The following is a 25,719-nucleotide window of genomic DNA, read 5'->3' as shown; positions in this document are numbered from 1 at the left end:
GACTTCAGCAGCAGGCCGTGAGGTGAGGCACATCTGTGCCCACGTGGCTTGCGGGCCAGCAGACGGCCGAGTCTCAGTGCTCACTGCAGGGCCGGGATGGTGCACCAAGGGCCCCCGGGCCAAGAATGCCTGTGGATGCCCAGGGCTGAGGCCCCTGGACATTTCCTCTTGAGGGGTCTGCGCTTCGCAGCCTGAGAGTCTTCAGGGCCTCTGGGCCAACTTTGAACATGACATCCAGTTGTCTTTGGGTGAGGTGGCCATGCTCAGCAGGAGGAGCGCTCTCCTGTTCTGACATGCACTGCTGAGCAAGACTCTGGCCCAAGCACTGCCATCACACCAACTACGTCCATTCTGCAGTGCCTGCTCCCCTTCTGCTTTAACTTTCCAATTCATTAATAATACCCTCTGCTTTAACTTTTCTATTCATCAGTACAGTAAAAGTTCATCTCTGGACTGAAACATGCCCCATAAATTTAAGTCTTAAGTTCCAGCAGCTGTTTCCTGAACAAGCCAGGAGGGACCATGCAGATCTGGGCCAGGACAGCAGAAGGGCCCATTCCCGGGCATCTGGGGGCGCTGCAGCCGGGCAGCGTCTCTCAAGAAAGCCACCTGGGTCTTTAGCTCTTTGCAGACTCGGGTCGATAAGGTTCGAGGCACAGTAGGGTAGAGCACTGGACTCCACAGTGGGTGGGTCCCCATGAAGCTTGGAGAGTAGGAGGGAGGGGGTGCGAGGGAAAACCCTGATGCCCGTGGAGGTGGGAGGCGGGGGATGGTTTCAGCACCCAGCAAGGCTGAGGATTCAGCACATGAAGACTCAGCACCAGAGTGGCTCCACTCCAGCTTCTAAAAAAGGCCACCGTCATGGCTTTCCCTCCCAACCCCCACCAAGTCCATGAGATGCTTCTTTTGGGGACTCTGTGAACTCCCTGGGATGACAGAAGGATGGAGAGACGGTTGGACAATTGGTAGAAGTGATACCAAAGAAGTGTGAACTCATGTCCTATTCCCAAATGCGACAGGTAACCCTTTCCTTTCCCTGCCTTGCTGGGCTTTGACTGGGCTACTCCCCAGGACTCAAGATAGACCCTCAGATCCCTTCCACAGAGACACCAGGGAGCCTCACACCTATGGCATGGCCCCATCATTGCTATCACTGGCCACTTGCTCTGGTTCTAACCTTGGTTCTCCAAAGGGATTGTTGTTACTTTGGGGATGACACTGGCCCCTCCAGCTGCAACACGAAAGGGCATCTCTCAGTCTCACTCTGCCCGACCTCAGTGTCTGTCCTTGGGCCTCTATGTCACTGCTGTCTTGGGTGCACCCTCTTGCCTTGCTCCTTCCCGGCCTCCCTCTTGCCCAGGACTCCTTGCCCAGCCCTGCCCCCAGTTGTCCTTGCTTGACCCTTCTTGGGATGACGCGGTGACAACATTGAACACCCAGGTTGCAACCAGGGCATGGTGATGCCTGCTGAGCACTGCAACATGCCTTGATTTCACCCGGGGCCCATCTCCCCCACCCCCACCCATGTGCCTCAGGGGCCCAGTGGTATCTGCTCAGGGCCACTCCCCACCCCCGGCCCCCGGGCTGGGCGAGTGTGAGGTGATGCAGGCTTCCAGGCTGCTGGGCAAGGTTTTCCCACCTGGAGAAGGCCCCCGAGAGAACTCCTCTTCCTTGGTCCCCTGTCTATGGTGAAGCCTAGACCACACAGCCCTGCAGAGGAGGCAGCCCCCAGGCCTTGTCCAGTGATGAGAGCCTAGGTGAGGCCAGGAGCTAGGCTGCTCCTACTTTTGCTGGCACCACCTAGGGCCCTGCTCCCGACCAGACCTGGGTTCACAGAGGTGCCTTTCCAAGGAACCGTGGTCAAGTCACAGCCTTCCAAGGTTTCCTGGCTAATAGGGGCTCTCTGCCCACTGCCAGAAGCCAGTGTGCACCCAGGTCACCGTCTGGGGGCCAGGAAGCCCAGGACACACCTAGCGTCTTATCCCCCATGGCCTTAGCCTCCTGGGCCTGGACAGGAAGCTCCTTGCCCCCAAACTCCATCCCTCGCATCCTAAACAGGGCTGAGTGTGCAGGCTGCACCACCCCATGCTGAGCACCAGGCAGAGGCCCAGACTTGGCCCCCAAGTGCTCCACAAGGTACGCTAGATGAGAAAGTCTACTGGGACATTATGAGATTTCCTGGGACATTATGGGAAGGTTTTCAGCAATGCCCTATTCCACTCTGAGGCCTCACACGACTTCCCCACTGCCCGTGAGGAACAGCTTCCCAGAAGCCTGCTCGCAGATCGCCACTGGGGCGTGACTCCGTGGATTTCTCCACATTGGGCAATTTTTGTTTTTTGATTAATCAGTTCCTTACTGACCAAATTCCTCTGATTTTTGCAAATGAGCTTGCGTACTTACTCCGGGACTCTACATGCCTTTTCTCTAGATGGACAAGACGTGACTGCTGTTAACCCAAGGTCTGAGAGAAACCCAAACCATGTGAACAGTTCACAAACGCCCACACTCCTTCTTCCTGCACTGGCCACGAGGACAGGCCAGCCTGCGCCCCGCCTCAGAGTGATTAATTAGCCAGCGATCTGCAACAACTCCTCTTCATGCCTAAATATTGTTTCAGCCTATCAGACTGTTAGTGCAGAGCAGGATAAATGACATCTCGGGTCTGGCGCACTGACCTGCAGGGCCTGCTGCTCATCCAGGCTCCAGACAGCCAGCGCCTTTTCCGCGGAGCCCGAGACGCCCCTGGCCTTCTGGGAGTCAAAGTCAAGGCCTATGATAGGCTCTGTGTGGCAGGCAATGTGGCTGCACACCTTCCGCTCAGAGATGTCCCACAGGGCCACCGATCCGTCCTCATAGCCGGCCAGAAGAAGTGGGCGGGGGCTGGAATCTGCCTGTGGGGAAAAGCACAGCAGTCAGCTCCTGAAGGCTCCTGATATGTTCTGGGGTAGAGAGGGCTTGAGAAATGGGCTGTCTCTTCTGCTGGCCCCGGGGGCAGCCCAGCCGGGGAGCTGTTTCCTGTGTTCTTCACGTGGCGGTTAACAGTTCAGAGGCTCTGCACGCCCCCTTGATGGCTGACACCATCAGCACAGGGCCTGCACGGGCTAGTGCTGGGGCACCCTGAGGGCTGAGAATGGAGGGCACAGAGCCCTGGGGCCGCCTAGTGTGCCTCACAATGCCATGCCGCTGCTCACCAGCTAGGATCCTACCAGGATCGCAGGGTGCTGCTGGGCCCTCTTTTCAACAGGTCGGAGACTCTCGACCCCTTGGTGGGGCCAGTCACCTGTCTACAACCACCAACCAAAGAAAACTGTGAGCTCCATGTCAATGAAAAATGAACTTTCTGTGCTTTGTCAACTTCGCCGCAGAAGCCTCCCAACCCCCAGGCCTGGTGAGCCGCCACGGCGCTGAGCTACTGTGATGAATGAGGGCACAGGTCAGAGGGCCCGCACCCTGGGCAGACGCCTCGTTTATCTAGCTTCTGCATCAACTCCAGAAGAGCATGGCAGGAGTCCATGTCGCCCTGGCACTGAGAGTGGCGCCCCATACTTGGTTCCTGGTCCCCAGGTACTACAAACAGGAAATGCTTCTAGGACAGATGCCTAGGTTGCTTCCAGGACAGAGAGTACCCACCGGCTGATGCCTTTTGTTCTTTATTCATCTCAGTGTTCCCAACTGAGTTGCCTGGGGTTGGCTTCACTAGAATGTCAGAAAAACTGAGCACATCCCCTCCCCAGTGAATTCTCCAAGAGCCAGGAGCTTAACTGAGCCTTGGTGAGCTCCAACTGGGCCTGGCCCCCCTCAGCCTCTGGATGGTCACCAGTGAGACTGGGGGCCTGGGGGACTGGTCAGCAAGATTACCTCCTGGGTCACCTGCAACTCTTGAGGATGGTCCACTGCTGGTGGGCAAGGCTGGTGCTGAGCATAGTGCCTGGGCCTCACAGGACGTGGGCAGACAGCACCAGAGGCCCTCCTCGCCTCTTGCTGGAGCTCCTGTGAACATGCTGTGTGGGTACGTTCTTCCCTCCTCTGTGGCTCCTGCCATCGCTGACACATTGTTTCTGGTCAGTCTCTATAGCCCAGGGTGATGCCTGTGGTGTCTGGGTTCTGAGCACCTCAGCTAGTTCAGGGGCTCCATGCTAGTGATCTATCCATTGAGGTGCCACGGGGAGGCCAGAGCAGGGGCTGGACTGGCTTGCAGGGACTCACCCCACAGTTGCCAAGGGGGCCCAAATGCTGAGCTCTGGCCCCTGCTCTCTACCTGCCTTGCAAGCCTCTCCAGCTTCCTTCCTAGCATGCAGGTCCCTGTGGCCCTACAGTGACAGACTAAAGGTAAGACGTGCTCTTGTGGCCATGGGCCTTTGGTGGCCACGGCCTTAGTGCTAGGCTGACTTCCACGAGGTGAAGACCTGAAGTCACTATAAGGACTTACTCTGAGACACACCCCCCTCCCCAATCTGTGGTGCTGGCCCTTGAGGTCTCGTGGGAGCCACCAGCTTGGATGGGGTCCACTGCTCTCAGGGCTGGTATGAGAGACACATGAGGCTCCATTCTGATCCTGACCTTTTATGTGATAATCATCACAACAAAGCAGGTTGGCTTCCTTGAGGAATAAAACAAGAATGCATCTGAATGTCTCAGAAAAAAATACCGCGTCAGGCCACTCTACCACACTCAGGCTTAATAAACTACAGCCTGGACCTTAAGGTTTGGAGAGAAAAAAACGGACATCTAAGATTAACACAGACTTTTCTTAACAGAATGCTTTCTGTTGAATCTGTATCAACTAACAAAAACGTGATTTGTCCTTCTGTCAACTATATTAATTACCTTAACAAGTTTGTACATCCCATTTCTACACATTTTTCTGCTGGAATTTTTACATGATTATGCAATGACAGCATTGCCAGGGAGCGAAGTGTGAGTGGATGTAGCCACAGACGTCCTGCCTTGGGACCTGTGAGCACTGCACCGTGCCACAGTGGCATAGCCTCGAGGGTGTTCCCCAAGTGTCCACAAACTTGCTGGCGCCCAGAGTTTCGTCATCTAGGTGAGCCTCAGAGTCTCACCTCCTCACCCGCACGGGCTGCTCTGAAGGACTGTGGCAGGAGCAACACACCATAGTGTCAGCTTACCCGGGATCCTGAATTCCAATCGGAACATTCTTAGTTAAGAAACCACAGGAGGAAACCAACTGCTAGAAAGGCCAGGGAATCTTTCTGGTCCTTAAAGAGGCAGAAGGCTTGGGAATACCTGTCCCCACGATCCTGTTGGTCATGCAAACATCTCCAAACTGCCTGAGCCCATCTGGTCTAACTCTTAGGAAGAGTTCAAACAAGCATTGAGGTACAAGGCAGGAATCGCCTGCTCCTGATCCCAGGCTGGCACAGGGTGGCCCTCAGAAGATGCTGGTGAACTGAACAGAGCTGGGAAAATGGCCTGTAAGTAGCACTCCTGAGGTGGGCACTGTTGTGACCTGCTTACCAGTTTCTGCAATGGCCAAGATGCTGCCGAGGATTCTAAGTGAATATACCAGACCATTTGCTTTGCTGCCCCAAACTTGAGTGGTCCAAGGAATGGATACGTACACTTTGAGCCAGCGCTGACCTCTGGGGTGCTGAGCAACTGTGCCTCGAGGAGAACCAGAGCCTCTGGTGAAGGCAGGCAGGCCCAGGAGGATCCCTCCAGGCCTCGGGCTCAGACATGGAGCCAAAACCCATCCTGCCTGGACTCAGGCCTGTGACACCCCTCACACTCGACTACCTGGCTTCTGCTGCCACTCCAGAAGAAGCCTCCTGATCCTCTCTAATGAGAAAGAACAGTCAAGAAAAAAGGAAATGGTTGCAGACCAGAAATTCTAAGTGTGGCATGGAAAAAGTCAGCATGTTAAGCCCACTTCTGCCTCTCTGAGGCAAAGAAGTAACAAAAATTAATCCCAAGCACAGCCGGGCTGTGCAGGCTTGCAGGGTTAGTCAGCGCTTCCCTCCCAGCTCTGTGCAGGGCCAGGGACTGGTGTATAGAGAGGAGAGGAGGAGTCCCTCCCCGGGAGGGGGCCAGCTCAGCTGACCCAGCTGTCCCTCCTCACTGCATGGGCAGAGAGATGCCCCTCACTCTAACTTGCGGAGGCCTGCCCTGAGCGGTTTACAGGAGCATCCCTTGCAGTAGCAAGAGAGTGGCAGGGGCTGCAGGAGACAGAGGCTGCTGAGAAAGGCAGCAAGCACATGTTCTCCCAAGGGGCTAATTGCCCTGTTGGTTTGACGACAAACCAAATCCCGAATGGGGCATGATTCACGGCTGGCGGGCGTGGCTGACAGGGCGTGGCTGGCGTGCGCTAGGCCTTACCTGCCACAGCTCCAGGCACATGGGCATGCCTGGCTTGGCATCTGCCTCCAGCTTCAGGGTGCACACTGACGTCTTGGATGGCATCTCCAGAATCTGAACCTGACAGTAAGAAAACAAGTTGATTTGGGCCGGCGCCAAGTCAGTCTGCTATACAAACAAGAGACTTTTAAGGCGATTAGCCAAGACTGCTGCAAGTTTCTGTCTGCTCCCGGTAAGAACCTGGGATCTCAGCCTCCTAATTAGGCCGCACAGACTCGTGGGCTCTAGTGCTATGGGCCTTGCAAAACAACGTATGCGTCATTCCTGAATGACCGGCACATATCTGAGCAGTGTTCCCACTCCGCTGCTGCCTCCTTCCTCTCCCGATTTTATCACCTTGCCTAGCAGGAGCCTCAGCTCGCCCATTCTCCCAACCTCTGCCTGCTTCCCTTACTTGCCGTGGGTTTTACATGTGAACGACTCTGCACTATCCCAAGCATTTCGAATGGTACAAAGACTTGCACAGGGACCACCTGGGGTCCCACCACCCAATCTAGGAAATGACCATGATGGGCACCATGGGAAGCTCTGTTTGGAGCCTGGCTATTATTCCCAGTGCCCATATCTCTACTCTGGGTGTCGTGGCTGTTTTGTGTCACCTGAACTGAGCTGGCAGATGTGCCTTGTTGCCCCACACAGCCAGCTCACACTTGGGCCAGCCTATCCACTGAGCTGGGCCAGGTTCTGCCCTACACCGTCTGCAGGGGACTGTCAAGGCCATGAGGAGCAGGCCTGGACACTGGAGCCCCTGAGAATGGAACTGGGCGCCCAGCTGTCTGCATGTCTTGTGCCTCAGCTCCCTCATCTGCCAAGCGGGGACAAGGGTGCCACTCCCGCAGGGCTCGGAAGAAGGAAGGGGATTCCATGTGACGCAGGTCTGCCGTTCCATGGTGGGAGACTCGGCTAGCCCCTAGCTCCACAGGCACTGGCGTGAGTGGCTCCACCAATATCATAGTAACAATGTGCAGCCAACTGTGGAGCCACACATCACTCCTCACCGACATGGGGGCATTTTCTGATTTGCAGATGAGGAATTTGAGGTCCGAATCGGTCGGGGACATTGAGGGGTCATGGATAGCAGGTCTGCTATCTGGCATCCAGAGTGCAGAACCCCTAGCAATGAGAGCCTGAGGTGAACTCAAGTTGTGTGAGGGTCTGAGCTGATCTCACAAATGCACATAGAAAAACTGGCCTGAGAATTGGAGTTAAGTCCCAGGTCTAAGTTCCAGATCTGCCACACGTGCAGTGCACTGGGTGCCACATCTGAGGGCAGCTGCAGGCAGAGTGGAAAGCCAGTGTTGTGTCCTGGTCTTCTCAGCTTCAGGGTTCTGTGATGTGGCTCACACCTGCCTCTGTCCTTGGGCAGCACCTCCACAAGCTGGGGCTGTGGGTGTGCTTTAGGCAGGGCCTCACCAGAAGCCTGCAGTGTCCCAACACCGGGGGACAGGCTCACTGCTAGGAAGGGCAAATCCTGGGGCCCCTGCCAGGCATGCACATGTGCGCATACACATGCATGTACATGCACGTGAACACACACCCACTCACACACATGCACACACACGCACACAGGTTCCCCACCACCGTCAGGCCAGCATCTATGGCAACCGCATGGGCTCTTACTGCCCACAGAGGAGACAGAAAAAAACTAAAGTGATGTGAGCAGTTGTTACCATCATTGAAATAAGAGGCTGCCAGAAGAAGGAGCCCCTGGATCAGCAGATGCTCAAGGAAAAGCTATAGCAAAATAAAAAGAAATATAAGAGGATGTAGATAACTAAGATGCAGTGGCAACGGGTGTGGCCCCAAAGTAAAAACTGCAGAGAAAGGAGAGGGGGCTCTCTGTTCTCTACGGGAGTGATGCTGCAGGGGAGAGGGAGAGGGAGAGAGATGCTCTTTTCAGTCCTATGCTTCGAGTCCGGAGCCCTGACCCTGGACCAAGTGCAAAGCAGCAGGCTGCGGCTGAGTGGGAGGGCCTCCTTTGTCACTTCACAGAGTCCATGTGAGCTGGCCCATGACTGTGCCGTGAGTAGAGGGTCTGGAAGGACACAGACCAAACTGCTGGAGGCTGGACACCTGATTTCCTACTCTCTGCACTGTTCTATTTCTTGAATTATTCAGATTTCTTAAAACGAGATTTGCTTCTTTTGTCACCATAACAGAAGGACAGGCGGGTTTCAAGATGCTGAGTGGCTGGTGGGGGAAGGAGAAGACACAGGGAGAAGGATGTCAGAGGAAGCGAATGTTGCCAGTCTGCACAGATCTGCACCCTGGACAGCCTGGCACACAGGTCCATGGCTCAAGAAGACTCCTCTGGTGACAGTGAGGAGCGGCACAAGGACAAGGGGATTCGGCAGGCGTGAGTCACCCAGCAAGTCTGCTCTAGTTAGGAGGAGAGGAGGTGAGGGGGAAACCAGGACAGCCCCGAGGTCTGAGCTAGGTGCTATGGGAGAGAGCGTGGGGGCAGGTGTATAAGGAGCTATATCTTGAGGACCAGGGAAGGCCCAACAGCCAGTGCTCAGAGCCTCCTGCAGACACCAGAGTGCTTTCCATCTGGCACTCAACTGCAACTTTTGTTCCCAGAAGGAAAATGTTAGGTTTGGACAAGCGCGGCCACCCAGATGGCCGAGCAAAGTGGGAGCATGTCCTCTCCGGGCATTGTCTGGGCACAGGCCAGCGATGCTTTTCCAGGGCCCCATCCAAGCAGATTCCAGGTGGGAACATGGACAATAACCATTTTCCCAGGATGTACAAGGTCCCCAAACTGGCTGCTCCTGAAAAACACAGATGCTGCTAGAACTGGGAGCCAGGAGGTCAGTTAAAAATACCCTCAAGAAGGAGGGATGAGTAGCCTCAGAGGCCAGGCCCAGGGGACGAGGGTGAGGGCAGGAGGTGAAACGTGCCCAGTCGGAAGTCCTGGGGTGGCCGAGGTGGAGGACAGCACGCGGCACCCTGGCCTGGGCAGGAGAGCTGGCTCGGCCCCCAGGCCGATCTCTGCATGTGCGGCACAGTGGGAAGGCTGGGCTGCCTGGCTCAGGCTCTCCCAGAGGAAGCACACTCCTTTCTTTTCACATTAATAAAACTTTTAACAGGTTTTTGGCAAATTGGCAAGAAAAGTGTATGTAGCTCCTAATTGGTGATTTAAATGCAATCATGAACAAATAAATGCCTGTTCCTATCTCATTATTTATGAACTGGATATGCGTTAAGACAAATGGTTCTTCTTGGGTGGGGGCCAAACTTTCCCGTGTGCACAGGCCTCGGGTCCCTGCTCAGAGCTGCCTGCTATGCAGGCTCTCAGGGCCATCAGGGGACACAGGGAGTGGGAGGCAGACAAGGGGCTCCCTCTCCCTGCCCTCCACCCCACCCCCAGCCCCCAGCAGCTAGCCCTGACACTCCCCAGGCCATCCAATCACCACTTGTAGGTTTCTTCTCCCATTTCCCTTCAGTTTCCCCAAGACCTGGCACCTCTAGCCACGTTGCCTCCTCTATCACCCCTGCCCTGGCTTCCTGCCATCTGTCCCGCACCCTGGACACTGCTTTCCTTGGGGAATTCTGCCTCTTCTGTCCCCAGGGTGTGGGCTCTACTGTCCGGACTGACAGTTGCCACCACTAACAACCACTGCTGGCCGCTCTGGCCTGAGCACCATCCGACAGTGACTTCCGAGGCTCAGTCACGCCTACCCCACCCTCCAGCCCTGTTCTCTGATGCTCCCCTACTCACCTGTGCCCTTCTGTACTGCGATCACCACCCCAGTGCCAGCCCTTACCCCTCACACCCTAGCCCTGCCTGTGACTTCTCACACCAGCGCCCAGTTCTGTTCCCAAAAGGTTGCCCTCCCCTTCGGCCCTGGCTCCCTCTACCTCCTGATTGCCTTCCAGGGACTTCCCTGCATACGTGCCTGCTCCTCAGTCCTCTGAGGACCTGTATGGGCAGTCTCTCCCTCAGTACACCTGAGAGCCTCAGCCTTGATACTCGTCCATCTATACTGATCCAGGTTCCAGGGCCTCCCAGAGACACCAGCTATCCCCCGAACCTCTTTCCTGACTCTAACCACCAGGGCCACTTCACAGTTGACCAGGCCAAGGCCCATCCCAAGGACCCTGGAGCTTCGACCCAGCAGACAGACCCAGACCTGTCCCAAAGCTGCATGGAGTCCTTCAGCAGGCATAACATTCCTGCAACCAGGTGCTAAGAATGCGCCTGCCCATGTCGGGGAAACTGAGCGCCCAGGGGCTTGTGAACAAGGGGCTGTGCAGGCTGGTGCTCACCTCATCACTGCCTCTCCCTGGCACAGCCAGTGTCCAGTGCTGCTGGCCCCCAGCCAGGATGGAGCCCCTGCAGAAGCCCATGCTCTCCAGGTGCACAGAGTCCACGACGGTGTTTCTGCCCTCCGCCAGGTCCCACAGGCACAGCCTCAGGTCCCGGCCCTGACTGTCAAAACCAAGAGGAGACAGGCCATGAGCCTCCCAGGTGACCTGAATAAATGTCAGCTTGCTGTGGCCAACCTGAGGCCAAAGGAAGGCAGGAGACACTTTCCAGAGATGGGCTATGGCCAGTGCCAGATCATCAGGCTGGGGCACCTCAGCTGAGGAAGGGCGTCTCGGCCCCATTCACACATGAGTCTGCATCCAAGATGCCCAATGCCTGACACACTCGTGGGCATCCCAGGTGCACACCTGGGGAGGGAGGCCTGTTGTCATCTTCCTGCCACTCTCTCCCCATGCTGCCAAAGCGGGTGTCTCCCTCCCTCCACCCCTTTGTGAACTAACTCTGACTACCTGGCAATCCCACCCTCAGGTATTCTCCCAAGTGAATTTAAAACCCACATTCGGACGAAAACCTGTACATAAATGTTTACAGCAAGTCTGTCCATAACTGCCCAAACCGGAAACAAGCCTTCAACAGGAGACTGGATAACAAACTGGTAAATCTACATCATGCAATTCCACTCAGCAACAGAGGAACAAAGTAGGGCGCATGCAACAACCTGCACGGTCTCAATACATTTTGCCAAGTGAAGGAATCCAGATTTTTTTCAAAAATATTTTCGAAAGGCCACATACTGCATGATTCCATTGGTGTGTGTGACCTTCCAGGAGAGGCATGATGGCAGGACAGAAGACTACAGTGGTACTCCAAGGTATGGCCTGCTCTGTATAGCCCTGGGGTGGCACATAACATGACCGTGGGCATTGTCAAGGCCACAGATTTATGCCACAAACTTGACTGTGTCTACATTAACAAACAATCAGGACATAAGGATCTTAGGATGGACTGCAGACTATAACAAATGTAGGGCATACTGAGTCCAGCAGGAGGGGAGACAAAAGCTGACTTAAGGAATTTTGGAAAAGTGTGTCAATTCGATACTGCAAGGTCAAAGAAAAAATAACTGTATAGAAACAAAGGACTCTAGTTGGTCCATCTGTTTCTCCCAGGGGTGTGGGTTGGCAATTCTAAACCTCCTTATGTGTACAGTAGGGTTGAACAGAAAAGTATGTAAGTGGCGGACAACAAGACCCAGGTTTCTCCCATCCCAGAAGGCAATCACAAAAAAGCCCAGGGGAGGTGAGATGGACCTGTGGTTTTGGATCTGGATCAGAGACGCCAGGATGAATGCATGCTTACGCCAACACATATACAGGCAGACAGACACAGTGATGCATACAGGTATATATGCAGCGTGGTTCATACAGGTGCATACAGGTATATACACAGCGTGGTCCGTGCACACACAGGTACTCCCCTGGCTGCCCCCTGAGAGGACCTAGAAGCAAATAACCCCAGTAGTGACGAGCATGCCTAGCACCTTGGTCTGCTTTCTTACTCTTTCTCTAAAAATAGGAAGCAGGTTTCTGGAGAAATAGCTGAGACTAGGGCTGGAGTGGGGGAAAAAACGAGTTCTGGGCATCTTGTAGCCAGAAAGTAAGGAAATACTTTAAAAATAAATAAAGAATGGGGGGACATCTAAAGGACCCAGGTGCCAAAGCTGGAGCAATTTGAGAATTAAAATAAATAACAGTAGTATGAGATTATAACCAAAGAATAAAATAAATCTCTATGAGCCCAGACTCATGAGAGAACACATAAATAAATGGAGAAAATAAACCTTCCTTACGGAATCCCAATTAAAGTAGAATTTCCCAAAGTAGGAGTGCAGGAAACACAAAGTCCCCAGAAGAACACCCCCGTAATAACTGTGGGGGCAGAACCCACTGACGGATGCTAAAATCAGTGGGCAAAACTTAAGGAGAAACAGGACGTATACATCACCTCAAAGTACCTCCCCCAGATGCTTATTACTCACTGTGGTGGCTTCAACACGACCACATGTTCTTTGACCCTCCTTAATTCTTTGTCCCTGGACCTAGGGACTCATTTCTGAGGAGTGCAGTAAGCAGCGGGAAATGTCCCTGAAGGTAGGGCACCTGCAGACATGCCGTCCCCAAGTGACTGAGGTGACCCTCACCAAAGATGACTCCTGTGGACCTCACAGACTGCCAGACAATAGGACAAGAGCTCTTGGCCTCTGTGGGTTTCCTCCCAAAAGCCCATCAACCCAACTAATCCTGAGAAAACATGAGGCAAACCCAACATGAGGGGTATTCTACAAAACTCCCGATCAGTCCCTCTTCCCAAGGGTCAAGGTCAGGAAAAACAAAGGTAAGAGAAGAAAGCACAGACCACAGGGGACGAAGGAGACGTGACAACTCAGTGGGCCCTGGGGCAGAAAAGCACAGTGGGAGGAAAACAGAGAGCCCACACAAGGCCCAGCATCTAATCACTGGTGTTGCCACCAGGGTTGTGACAGATCTGCCCTGTCACATGAGATGCCCAGGCCCCCAGAACTCAGTGCTGTGCAGCTGGCTGCTCTTCCGGGCTGACCCAGAGGAACTCAGTCCCAGTCCAAATCTCAACTCCATCGTGAAGAACCTGCCGAGCTGATGTCAAAATGCCGGGGTATCTGGAGGACTAGGAATCACACGGCACTCCTGAGGAACGGGCTGACAATGCGTTCTGCTGGGCTACAGGGGAGATAGACGTAAGAGTGTCCCCGACACAAGGACAGACCAGAGCCTCACGTGAGAGACATGCTCACACACAGAGGACATCTGACTCACGGTTAAGACGGCAGTCACGCCATGAGAAAAAGACTGGCCTGTTTTTAAGTAACTTTTTTTTTTTAATTTGTTTCGAACTCAGAGAACAGTTGCGAGAATAGTAGGAAGAGCTCCCACACCTCCTTCACCTGGTCCCCTAATTACTAAAATTGTATACATTCTCTCCTGGCCTGTCACCCCAGCTGATCCTCACACAGGGACCACCACACCCAGAAGCTCCTTGGCCCCAGGTGACACTGCACGGGGGTGGGTACAGCCTGGCGCCTCCGAGCAGTCGAATATGCCTGCACCCTGTGGCCCAGATATCTCCCACCTTTGGACATGGGGTCCACCCTGTAGATTCATGAACACCGGGTTCCAGGAGGCCTGGATGGGAGCCTTCTTCTGCTTTATCCATAGCAGGCCCAAGTGGACAACCTGGATCTCTGCCCAAGAATGGGGGCAGACAGTAGAACGTAAGTGATCTGGGTACACAGAGTACTACATTGAGAAAGCCCGCTCAGAGCTCCATAGCCACATGCACTGTGGTGGATCTCACAAAGACAGAGCCTAGTGAAAGAAGTCAGACGAACAGGAGGCTGTCTGGAAGACTCCACTTTTTCAAGTTAAGAAGAAGGTGGAGCAGGTTATCTTTTGAAGCAAGCTCTCGGACCCGCCCTTCTTCCGAAGAAGCCGTAGTAGGAACCACAGAAGGGCTTCGGCTCAGGAGTCAGGCCAGCCGGGGTCTGGGTCCTCACCGCCTTGCTTCCTGGTGTCACTGCCTTCGGCAGGTCTCCTCACCCTCTGGGGCCTGTTTCTTCCTCTATGAAACATGCCTGCTGATACCTATTTTATAGAGTCGTGTAAATTAAATGAGATCATTTATTAAAAGAAAAAAAAAAGACGAAATGAGTCTCTGCCTTTGGAGATGCACATTCAGACGGCAAAGCACGAGCGAGGCACGAGGGGCTGCCTCTGGGGATGGGGGCGGACGGCAGGGCTGGCAGTGCTCTGCTTCCTGCTAGGAGTAGTTACACAGGTGTCCACTCTGTGATAATACAACAGTCTGCAAATGTATTCTGGGTACTTTTCTGTATGTTACACCTCACAATAAAAAAGGCAGGAAACAAACCTACCCAGGTGGCTGTTGAGGGCACAGGTGCATCCTTAAGTTTGCAGGTGGGGCTGGAGGTGTCTGTGGAGCAGCCCCTGGGCTACCCGGAGGCCTGTGTACAGGCTGGAGAGGGCTATAGCCCCTGGCTCCCTGCTTTTTGTCCTCCAGCCTCCTCTTGACATAAAAGTCCACCTTCCTCCCTCAAGAGCCTCTTTGGGAGGGACTTAGCTTCCAAACACAGCTGGGCACACGGCCTCTAGTGCAATATAAATGCACCTGGGCGTTCCAAGCATCTGCATAGTCTGTGCTGCAGGCCTCCAGACCCACAGGTCCTCTGCCTGGAGCGGAGCTGCAGCAGTGCCATCCCAGCTGGAAGTGGGGGTGGCGCTCTCTAACACTGCTCACAGGTCACACCTGGAGCTTGCCACCCAGCACCACATCAGCCCGGCTCTCTGAGGAGCGAAGCCTGAGAGCAGGGTATCAGGCACCCCAGCACTGATGGCCATGGGTTCCCAGAGGGCAGCTGGGCCCTGGAGGAGCAGGAGGCCCAGAAGGGACTACACCTTGGCTGAAAAGTCTGTAGGAACAATTCAAATGGCAACTCCTGCTGCAAGTGGCTTAGCGGGGTATTTGGACATGACGTCTACTCTACTATCAGGGAAAGACCAAAATCATGAGGGCCGTGTGCACCGAGCGGTGTGTGTGTGTGGGTAGGACATCTGGGCCAGCCTGGCCAGGGAGGAGGCAAGGCCCTGTGAAGGCTCTACAAACGCACATGTTCAGACACCTCTGGTCCCTTGGTCACCTGACAGCCACCCTCAGGGTGGTGGGAGCTGCATGAGTCTGGCATAAAAGAGCTTTGCAGACCAGTGGGGGCCCAGCAGGCCTCATCTCCTGGGGACTGGCTCTATGGTGCCAGATGTCCAGAATCTAAGTCCAGAGGAGGAAAACAGGCCAGTCCTGCAGTGCTGCGGCAGAGAGTGTCCAGGAGGGCAACAATTTGACTTGGGGATTGATTCCTGGGCTGGGAGAGTGATCCCTGAATGGGGGCAGATGTCAGTGTGACCCAAAACAATGGCCTGCTCTGGCAGCCAGGTGTGCCCCTGGCTCCCTGCACACCCTCCTGGTCTGTGCCCTGCCCTGTCCCTCCCTCTGCCCACGGGGAGCAGGAAAGCCCCTCCCACTTGTTCTCTCATCCATCTGCCTCTTCCTGTTGCCTCCTGGCTTACCTCCTGCCTAGAGTCCCCAGCCTGTCAACTCCACCAGGCCATGGTGGAAGTACCAGAACGCATCCACTCCCCAGTCTGCTGCCCAGCCTCCAGGCCCTCATGGCCCCTGTGACACTCACAGGCCAGGCCTGCCACGGCCCCGGCAAACGCACTCTCCTCAACCAGGAGTGCCAGGCCACCCTTGCTCCTGCCATTTTCTGCTGACCCTACATCGGCCAGCCCTGACTGCTACAGACCTGGGCACCTGTGTGGTGCTCCCAGTGCCCCTGAAGGCAGCCACATCAGGGAGTGGAGTGTAGCCCTGACCAGCCTGGTGAGCTTCATATTCAGGCTCTGTGTGCCGCCCTGGTGACCAGTCTTTGCCACTTGTGGGAAAATGGCTCCACAGCCAGGGAGGTCATCCAGCAGAGCAGTGTTGTGACACCAGGGCACCAAGGCCTGCAGGAGGGAAGCTGAGGCTCCTCCAAGGGGAGACCTCAAGCTCAGCCATGGGCTCCCAGTTCTCACCACTGGAGAGCCTAAGCAGGCCAGGCAGGCTCTGCTCAGGCCACAGTGGCGTGCAGATACTGACAGATTCATCTTATATGTTCATCAGGCCATTCTCAGTGGACACCCGCCTAGGCAGCACCAGCACACACCCCGGACATACTGCCTCAGGATGGCCTGAGAACAGAGGTCACACCCTGTTGCAAATGGGGCTGCCCTGGTGGCCTCCACTGAAGAGCTCCTGGCCCCCACTGAAGGCCACAGTTTGACTCCATCGGGACCACACTCACTGTCACTGAGACCTACCTGAGGAGCTGGTGCCCTTGGGGCAGTGTCTGCAGCCAAGTCACACACTGGCCCCCATGGCCATCCAGGGTGACAACCGCCCTCCGTGTCTGCAGGCTCCAGATGTGCACCAGCCCACTCAGGGACCTGTTCAGACAAGTGCAGGCGCAGGGTCAGGAGGAGGTGTCGGAGAAGGGCAGACATGCCTAGCATGCTCTACAGGGCCAGCCAAGAGACCACGCCACTGGTGGACCCGGTGTTCCAGCTGCTCGAGTTTTTAGCTTAGGTGACAGCTCTAAATGTGAACTAAGGGTAAAAGTGGCACATGCTCCTCTTCCAAGGGGACCGTCAGGAGTCTCTGAGGACCCCCCAGGTAGAGCCTGCTTCTCCACAGAGGGAGAAAGGGCCACTGTTAACAGTGCACCTATAGCAGAGAGGGCATGTTTCCTGTCTCCTCCGAGGGGGCAAGGCCCAAGGGGACAGAAAGTAAAGTGGGCTCTAAGAGCACAGTGCACCTGGATGACGGGCAGCCTGAGCCCCTCACTAGGAGCCCCAAACAAACACTAGGCTCTTCGCTAACCCCCACTCCAGACTTCACCCTGGGCTAGCCCCTGGGGACAGGTTGACAGCAGCTACTCACCCTGAGAGGAGGAGTGGGTGTCCCTGCCCCTGGGCTCCTTCCCAGAAATGTAGTGCATGCACCGCTGACTGGGTCCCTCGGAGGACAAACTGGGGGTCTGGCGGCGGGGGTGGCAAGGGCAGTTGGGCTGCCATGCTAGATGGAGGTGCAGTCGCCTGGGGACTGAGAGAGGGCATGTGAGTGACCCAACTGTCCCCCTTCAGGAAGGTAGCAGGAGGCCTCCCTGGATACAGTCCACCCCTTCACCCCCTTTTCCATCTGTCTCTTGGCCTCTGCACCCAAGTGGGACCATCCTAGTCCCAACGTGCGCCACCCTAGTCCCACAGCAGTGCGTACCCTTCTTTGGCCGTGCTTGCCCAGCACAGAGCCCTCCACAAGCCTTCAGGAATTCCAGTCCACCCCCTAGCTGCACCTTCTGGCTCCCTGCATTCCACTGGCCACCCAGTGCTGTCCCACTTGGGCTGGAGCAGGCCTGTCCTTGTCTGGGCTGTACATCACTCGTCCTGCCTTCCTCCAGCTTCTCCCTCAGGAAGCCCACCCCAACTAGCCTTCCCAGCAAATTCCGAGTGTGCAGGGTCCTCGGGTACCAGAGGAGCAAGCAGGACCAGAAGATGGTCCTCACATGTCCTGGAAATGCCGCCCCATGATGGGTCCTGAGTCTAAACACCCACCATTGCTCATCGATATTACCACCCGTGAAGGAGGCAGACCCTTTATTGTTGGAAAAGGAACAGTCTAGTCAGCTGCCCTCGACCCCTCAGGCTTAGGCCCGAGTGCTCCGGAGTCTGCGTGCTTCCATCAAGGGGCAGAGGGGCCGGCACAGCAGCATATAGGCAAGGGGCAAGGGACCAAATCACTTTGGGATCCACCCAGTGCCCCTACTAAGCCTACCTCAACCACCCAACCCTGCAGAGTCCCTGGAGGCCTGTGTCTTCCTCTCATGCCACCTCAGTTCCACAGGCAGCCAGAGACTCAACAGTGCAGGGGTGGCTGCTCTCAGCATGAGTGGGGGTGGGGGTATAGAATCAGAAGTGACTGGCTCCAACAGCCAGAGGGCACATATGTCTGCCCCGGGCTGGATTGAGGGTGCTAGGCTTTGGAACAGCTCTCAACCTACTCACTTCCAGCCTGCATATAAAACAGGGAGGAGGCCATGTACCCAACCGCTATGGCGGCCACAGCCACCAGAGGAGCTGGGGCAAGTAAAACTGGGGCAAAGGAGACAGGAAAGGTTCCTCCAGGAGGGAGCCTTGGCCAGGAGGCTGATGCCAGGGGCTGAAGGGGATTCTAGGCCTAGGATTAAGGCCCACACAGGAGGGGGCTGCAGGACAAGGCTGGGCACACACATGGGTACAGAGGCAGGAGAGGCGTGGGTTTCTCAAATGGGTGCATGTCTGGTGTACCACTTCAGCCATGCCTTCAAACGCCAAGCCCTGTACCTCCCCTCCTTAAAAGCATCCCAAGCCCTTTCCTTCTAGTCTATCTTCAAAAGAGAGCCAGGAGTAGTCTGAATGGAGCAAAAGGTTCAAAACACCTAAGAAATGCCACCGTTGAAGTGGCTGAGGTCCCTGCTGGCGGCCCATGGGGCTCCAGGTCACCAGAGAGCAGAGGTAGAGCAGCGACCAGAGCCTGGAGACTACTGGGGCCTGAACAGGGCGCAGGGAGGATGAGCCCAGAGACCTGGAGGGAGGCCGCTACCAGCACCCATGTCCAAATGAGGTCTGGCCACCATGGCCAGTGGGAGTAGGGTTGGGTCCTAGATCTTAATGACCCAGAGCAGACACTACAGAGTGAGGGCCAGGGCCAGGAAGGGGCAGCCCCAGTCTCTGACTCTAAGGTGGATGGTCACCCTTACTGGCCATTTTACCACTAGATCTTGCCTCTGTCACAGAGTTTCAAAGAGAAGGAGCGGGTATCTGGGAACATGCTTTACAAATGGCCAAGTCTGTGTCTGCGTCTGTCTGTCTGTCTGTCGCTCTCTCTCTTTCTCTGTTTCTCTCTCTTTCTCTCTCTCTCAGGGTTTTCAGCCTAACAACCTTTTTCACCTTTGGCTCTTCCCAAAGGTCAACTGACTCTTCCCAAACACAAGGATGGCCTCTTGTGGGGAGCAGAGGGACCCAACCCCATGCTGCTCCATGACCCATGGCCTCTGTCCCAGCATGAGACAGGTAAGCTCCCTGAAGATGCTACAGGCCAGGGCCACAAATCCTGCAGTGGCTACCCTTGGACAGGCTAGCCTGACAGACAAGTTCAGAGGAGCAGTTTTTGGGTCCTCAGAAGTCACGGCTGGTCGAAGCTGTGTCTGCCCTGTCAGAACAGCTGGCCAGAGATGAGTACAGTACTGAAGGGCCCCAGATTCAGAGAAAACCAAGAATGCAGATCCTGCTAAAGTACCTCAACCCAGTAAAAAAGCCCCAGTCCAGGTTGAGGGGGTACCCCACCACTCAGTCTGAGAGACCACCTTTGCAGGTCTTCCACTGTGCAGTCCTGACATGCACACACACACCATGTTCATGCCTGCTCATGGACACACATGTGCTCACACATGCATACACACACAGGCTTGTGCATACACACACACACACACACATACACACACACAAACACACACACGCATCGCCAGCTGAAGCCCAGCCCACACTTGCCACCTGCCTGGGGCCTGATGGAAGTTTCCAGAACCTTACTAGTACAAGGCTCTCTCGGAGGTGATGAAATCAAGTTCTCCTCTATTGTTTCCCCAGAACTGCAGGGAACAAACCCGTCATGTTGTTACAACAACCGAAATGCTCAGGCCAAAATGATGCATCGGCAATTAAGGGTTCCGTCATTTCGAGCAATTAAAATAAGTGCTTTATTTGAAAACTAATTAATTCTAGCTGCATATTTTTCTCATGACAATATTCTATGATTACTTGATTTATGACATCTAATTATTCTTTATTAATCTAATTGAAAATAATCGCATTACCCTATCTCCCCTGGCACCCAGCCCCTGGAGCGGAGGCTGCAGCCCCTTGCGCAAGGCCGATGTGATACCGGCCACCACCCCCTTTCCCTGTTCTATCACTGTCTCTTCCTCCTGGAGGGCAAAGGAACATGAAACTTAATCCATCGTGTACAACTTCGTATTCTGCCTGGTCCTCGACATGTCAAAGTGAGACGCATTCTTTTAAAAATTAAATAGACAATTTGACATAATTTGTACAACTCTGACAGCTTTTTCAACTGATGCTACAAATGCCCCCCAAAGCCTTATAGGCCCTCGGCCTGCAGACAGACTACAACAGCATTCCCCTCCATCCCCTCAGCAGCAGCAGCCTGGCAAGCCTTGGGGCTATCCCCATAGAGAGAGGACCTCAGCCTTCCCCCAGGTGTGGGGAGTGCACCTGGCACTCGCCATCCCATCAAGGTCACATGTCTCAGTCAGACCAAGCAGCCACAGGGATCTGAGGACACCCCTCCTGGTAGAGGTAGGAGCTCGTACACAAATGGCCAGTTACTGGCAGAGACTTGCGCAATCTATGGGGGGCCACATCAGCAGACAGAACCCAGGCAATTAGAGAGGCAGAGGAGGCAGGGCCAGGGGAGGGGCTGGTGCCCAGAGACTGCAGGTCGCCACCCTACGTTCTTGGGCTACTTGGGGTTCATACCTCTGTGTGTGCCACAGCCTGACCCATGAACATGTCACAGGTCTGTCTAGGTACCCGCCCAGTGCTCAGTCATGGAACCCGTTCCTTTTACTGAACAGGACCACTGTTCCCTAAAGAGGCCTAGAAATCAAGAAAGAAGTGAGCCAACATGGGGGAGCTGCCACCCAGAGATGTGGGGAACTGCCCCTGTCTGCCCTAGCCCACCAGGTCCTGCCTCGCTAACGGTGTGTGCATGATAGGGGCCTGCATGAGTGCCAGGCAAGGGCACAGCAGCAGCTCCAGCAGCCCTACGAGGCACCTGAGCATTCCATAACCAGCACAGACTAGGGAGGGGCCACTTTATAGCAAGATGAAAGTCCTAATTGGTCCTCCCCACAAAAAACAAATAAAAATGCTGATAAAATAAAAAAAACTAAATCTTTGATACATCACTAAATTGGTTTTTAAAAAGCCTGGAACCTTCAGAGGCCAAACACTACAAAAAAGTCAAACCCAGTGAGGTCTGTGGAGTCTGCAGCTGGCTCCTCCCCTGAGGGCATTTGCTGTACTAGTGACCTGGAGTTCCAGCAAGACAAAACTAGGGCCCTCCCAAGGTGGGTAATCTCAAAGCAGCATCCCCATAAAGATGAGACCCCACAGGGCTATGTGCTCAGTGTTAGGTTTAACCAGAACTAAAGCTGCATCCAGAGGTGCCAGAATGAAACCAGTCCTCAGTTTTCAGCCCTAATTCATAACACCATGGGAGGTCCCCAAAACTTCAGCCTGTGAAGTCTCTCAGAAGGAGCCCACCTTCAACTCAGGCCTCAACAAATCCACAGATTAGATAAAGCCCTGTGAAATTTGAGCTCATAGTCAAAATTCAGAAAAACAAATAAATGTGGCACCATGAGTGAGAACCATCAGAAACAACAGGAAGCAGAACTAGACCCCCAGAGCAAAGCATTCAGGTGTATAAAATGAGACTGCTTAATTGTTTTAAAGAAATTATTTTTAAAAAGGGAACTGAACTACAAGTAGAGAGCAAGAAACTATAAAACTCACCACTCCGATTTGAAAAAGGGCCCAACTGGGTGAAAGGTTAATGGGAAACAGGTGATTTGCGTAATACCAAGGTATTACTCTACAGATTATTTACTAATCACAAAATAAAAAGGTTCCTTTACAATGGAGACATATGGCTGTTACCACCTTTACCATCTGATCAAAACTGGCACTGCCAATAGTAAATTGACATCCCTTATCTCCTGAGTTGACACAAGAAGACATGATGCCATCCTGGTACATCCGTGCCAATGACATGCAGGAAACATCAGATACAACCAGATTACGAGATACTGGACTAGAAAACTAGCTGGACTTAACCAAAAAAGGTCAATGTCAAGAGAAACAACAGCAAAAAGCAGGGCCACTCTTCTAAATTAAGAGACTAAAGCGGTATCACAACCAAATGCAGTGTGGGAGCTTTGATTAGACCCTGGATCAAAAGCGGGGGGACTACAAAGGATATGTTTGGAACAACTGAGGAAATCTGAATATGGACTGCAGGTAATATAGAATTACTGTTAATTTTCTTGGGAAGGACAGTGATATTTTATGTATAAGAATGTCCTTATTCCTAGGTTATGGTATTTTGGGGGCAAAATGTAATGTTTGCAATCTGTTTTTGAATGGTTCAGGAAAAAAATCTCTTTATCTCAATCTACATTCAAGTATATAGGCAGAGAGGTAAAGCAAATGTGGCAAGATGCTAACAATTGGTGAACGCAGGTGAAGGATATATGGGAATTCATTATACTATACTTGCAACTTTTCTATAGGTTTAAAAATATAAAAGCAGGCTGGGGGAGGAAGACAAACCCACACTGGATTCACATCCAGAAGACACACATACATCGATACAATAAAAAAAGCAAAATGTCAAAAAGAAAAGTAAGCAAAAGACTTGACTAGACATTTCACAGGAAACATAAGTGGCCAATAACATATGAAAAGATGTTTAACCTAATTAATAATCTTAGAAATGCCTGTCAAAACCACAATGTGGCATAATTACACTCCTAGCAGATTAGCAAAAATTAAACAGTCTGTCAAACAATGACCAAGATGTGGGACAACTGGAACTCCTACTGTGCCAGAGGGAGCATTAAACTGAAACACTTTGAAAAACAATCTGGGACTATTTTGCACACCTTATGACACAGCAACCCCACTCTTAGATGACCACCAACTGCAGAATGGGATAGATTTCGTACATTCATACAATCGAATACACCACAAAATTGAAAATGAATAAACTCCAATCTCACAGAGATGAAACTCAAAATCATAATTTTCATCAAGAGACATTAAAGAAGTAAAAAGGCTACAAAGTGACAACAAAACTGAAGCTACAGACAGGGAGAAAATATTCACAATATATCTGATAAAGGATTCATACTCAGAATATAAAAACTGATACAAAACAAAAAAGTTGAAGTAATTCCAAAAGGCTAAAATTAGAGATGAATAGTTCTATCAGGCACATGGAAACAGTAAGAAAGCAGAGGTTGAAATACTGATATGAACAAAGTTGAATTCTAGCCAAAAAGCATTAAATTTGACAAAGTCACTTTATAATACAAAAAGCTGAAATTTACAACAAATATATAACAGTTATAAGTATCTATGCACTAAATAACAGAAATACCACCTTTATAAAGCAAAAACTGTAGGAGATGCAAGGAGTCATAGAAAAAAACTCACTTATAGTTGGAGAACATACTGTACCACTCCTAGTACAAGTCAGATACAGTGGACAGTAAGTAAGGAGATAGAAGACCCAACAGGGAAGATATGATGGATCTACATGGAACTTTACACTCTAGTAACAGAGACTATACCTTCTTCTCAAGTGTACACTAATATGTGTAAAAATTGATTACATATTGGTTCACGAGGAAACATCAGTAAGTTCCAAAAATAACAAATATAATAAACAATACTCTATGACTACAGTACGATTAAACCAGAAATTAACAAAATAAAAACCAAGATATCCTCGCAACTAAAACTTTAAAACCATTTACTAAACAACTTTGAGGTGAAAGGGGAAATATTTAAACCACAATTTTTTAAAATGACAATAAAAGGCACTACATACCAGAATTCATGAGATATAATTAAAGCTTTGATCAGAAGAAAAGAGACTAATATCACTTATAAATATCACACAAAAACAGTAAATAAAATATTAGCAAACAGAATACAACATCAAACTAAGAAAATAATAAATGATGACTAAGCAGAATTTATCCTAGGAATAAAAAGTTGATTCAATTAGGAAATCTATTAATGTCTTATACCATATTAATAGATCTATAGAGAAAAGTTATATAATTGTCGCCAGAGATGCTGAAAAGCCTTTGATGACATTCAATACCCATTTTTTTAAAAATTAAAACAGTTAAGCAAACAGAAACCAATGGGTTTCTTAAAAACAATAAAATACACACACAAACCCTTAGTTCTAAAACCAACATATTGCTTTATAAAGAAATACTGAAGATATTTTCACCAAGATCAGAATAGCTATTGTCTACACTGCTATTCAACATTGTACTGGAGATTTAAGCCAATGCAATTAACCAAGAAAAATCAATTAGAGGCATATGAATTGCAAGAGTTTAAACTATTTTCCAGATGACATGACGGTATACAATACAACATCAAACTAAGAAGATAATAAATGATGACTAAGCAGAATTTATCCTAGGATAAAATTTATCCTAGGATAAATAGAACCCTAGATAATTAATGATATATTAGATTCAAACATTTTTAAAAACTTCATATGGTAGCAGGAAATGAAACAAAAAGTTCAACAGCTTTCATATATACAAATAACAGCCTGTTAAGAGAAAATCCCATATACGATACCAACTAAAAAGATAAATACTTAACAATAAAATGTTAAACTTTTTCATGTCAAAAGAGATAAAATTCTAGTATCTATAAAATGTATAGAACACTTCAAAATCAAGGAAAGAAAAACTAAATGTCAAATAGAAAAATGAGCAAAAGGCATAAAAAGACAATTCACAAAAAAATATATGAAAATGGCCCTTAAAGGGGTGGTTGCATAGAGTAGTGGTTAGCATGTCTGCTTTACATGCAGAAGGTCCTGGGTTCAAGCCCCAGTGGAGCCATGGCCTATACCCCGGGTGCACCAGGTCCTGGGTGTGCCAGGTCCCGGGCGTGCCACGCGTGTGTGGGAGGAGACACCCCACCTTTAAAGATCCAGTTCTTAAGGGGAGACGGCAACATCTGTAGGTCAGGGGTGGAAGTCGGGGGGAGGGGATTAAAGAAAAGAAAAGAAAATGGCCCTTAAATATATGCAAAGATGCTTAACCTTACTCGTGAAGAAATATAAATTAAAACTATATCAAGAGGTTTCTGGTTCTGGCTAGGATGAAGTAAGCTCACTATAGCCTCTATCTCTGGCTGATTGTAACTAAAAACTTTGGTCAAGATATAAAAAAGCAACTACCTGAAAACTCTGAAAAGTGAACAATAGCTGACAGATTTTGGAGGCAAGCAAAAGCTTGGAGAAGTGACCTGTACTGAGACAAATTTCCCGTTTTTATTTTTTATGTCTTACAGCATTGCCTTAAGGGTAGGCCTAGGTTGCATAGCCAAAAGGCAGCAGTAGCTAAAACTTAGGTAGAAACCGCTAATTTCTGTGCAGAGAAAGTCTAAAGAATGTGAGAGGAAATCCCTGGTGGTTTGTTTTCTTCGTCTCTTGGTGGTGCCCCAGGGATAAGCCCTAGACAGGGAGCTGTGTGGAAGAAGTGACTC

General features: G+C 51.8%; 1 protein-coding gene across 9 annotated transcripts in view; it reads right to left on the bottom strand.

Annotated features, from left to right (window-relative positions):
- GNB1L (G protein subunit beta 1 like) overlaps window positions 1-25,719 on the bottom strand; it is a 52,222-nt gene that overhangs the window by 10,372 nt on the left and 16,131 nt on the right. For all 9 annotated transcript variants that reach the window (XM_039872883.1, XM_039872884.1, XM_039872887.1 and 6 more), the window contains 5 exons: window positions 17,237-17,398; window positions 16,618-16,743; window positions 10,651-10,813; window positions 6,343-6,441; window positions 2,679-2,894 (listed from right to left, as the gene is read on the bottom strand). In XM_039872883.1, coding sequence (XP_039728817.1) covers window positions 2,679-2,894; window positions 6,343-6,441; window positions 10,651-10,813; window positions 16,618-16,743; window positions 17,237-17,370 — 738 coding nt within the window. In that variant the 5' untranslated portion in view covers window positions 17,371-17,398. The remainder of the gene's footprint in view (window positions 1-2,678; window positions 2,895-6,342; window positions 6,442-10,650; window positions 10,814-16,617; window positions 16,744-17,236; window positions 17,399-25,719) is intronic.

This window comes from Pteropus medius, unplaced genomic scaffold, assembly GCF_902729225.1.
Source record: "Pteropus medius unplaced genomic scaffold, Ma_sr-lr_union100, whole genome shotgun sequence".
In the NCBI taxonomy this organism is placed as follows: domain Eukaryota; kingdom Metazoa; phylum Chordata; class Mammalia; order Chiroptera; family Pteropodidae; genus Pteropus; species Pteropus medius.
Note: the sequence above shows the minus strand (reverse complement) of the source record. Positions and strands in the feature narration are given on the sequence as shown.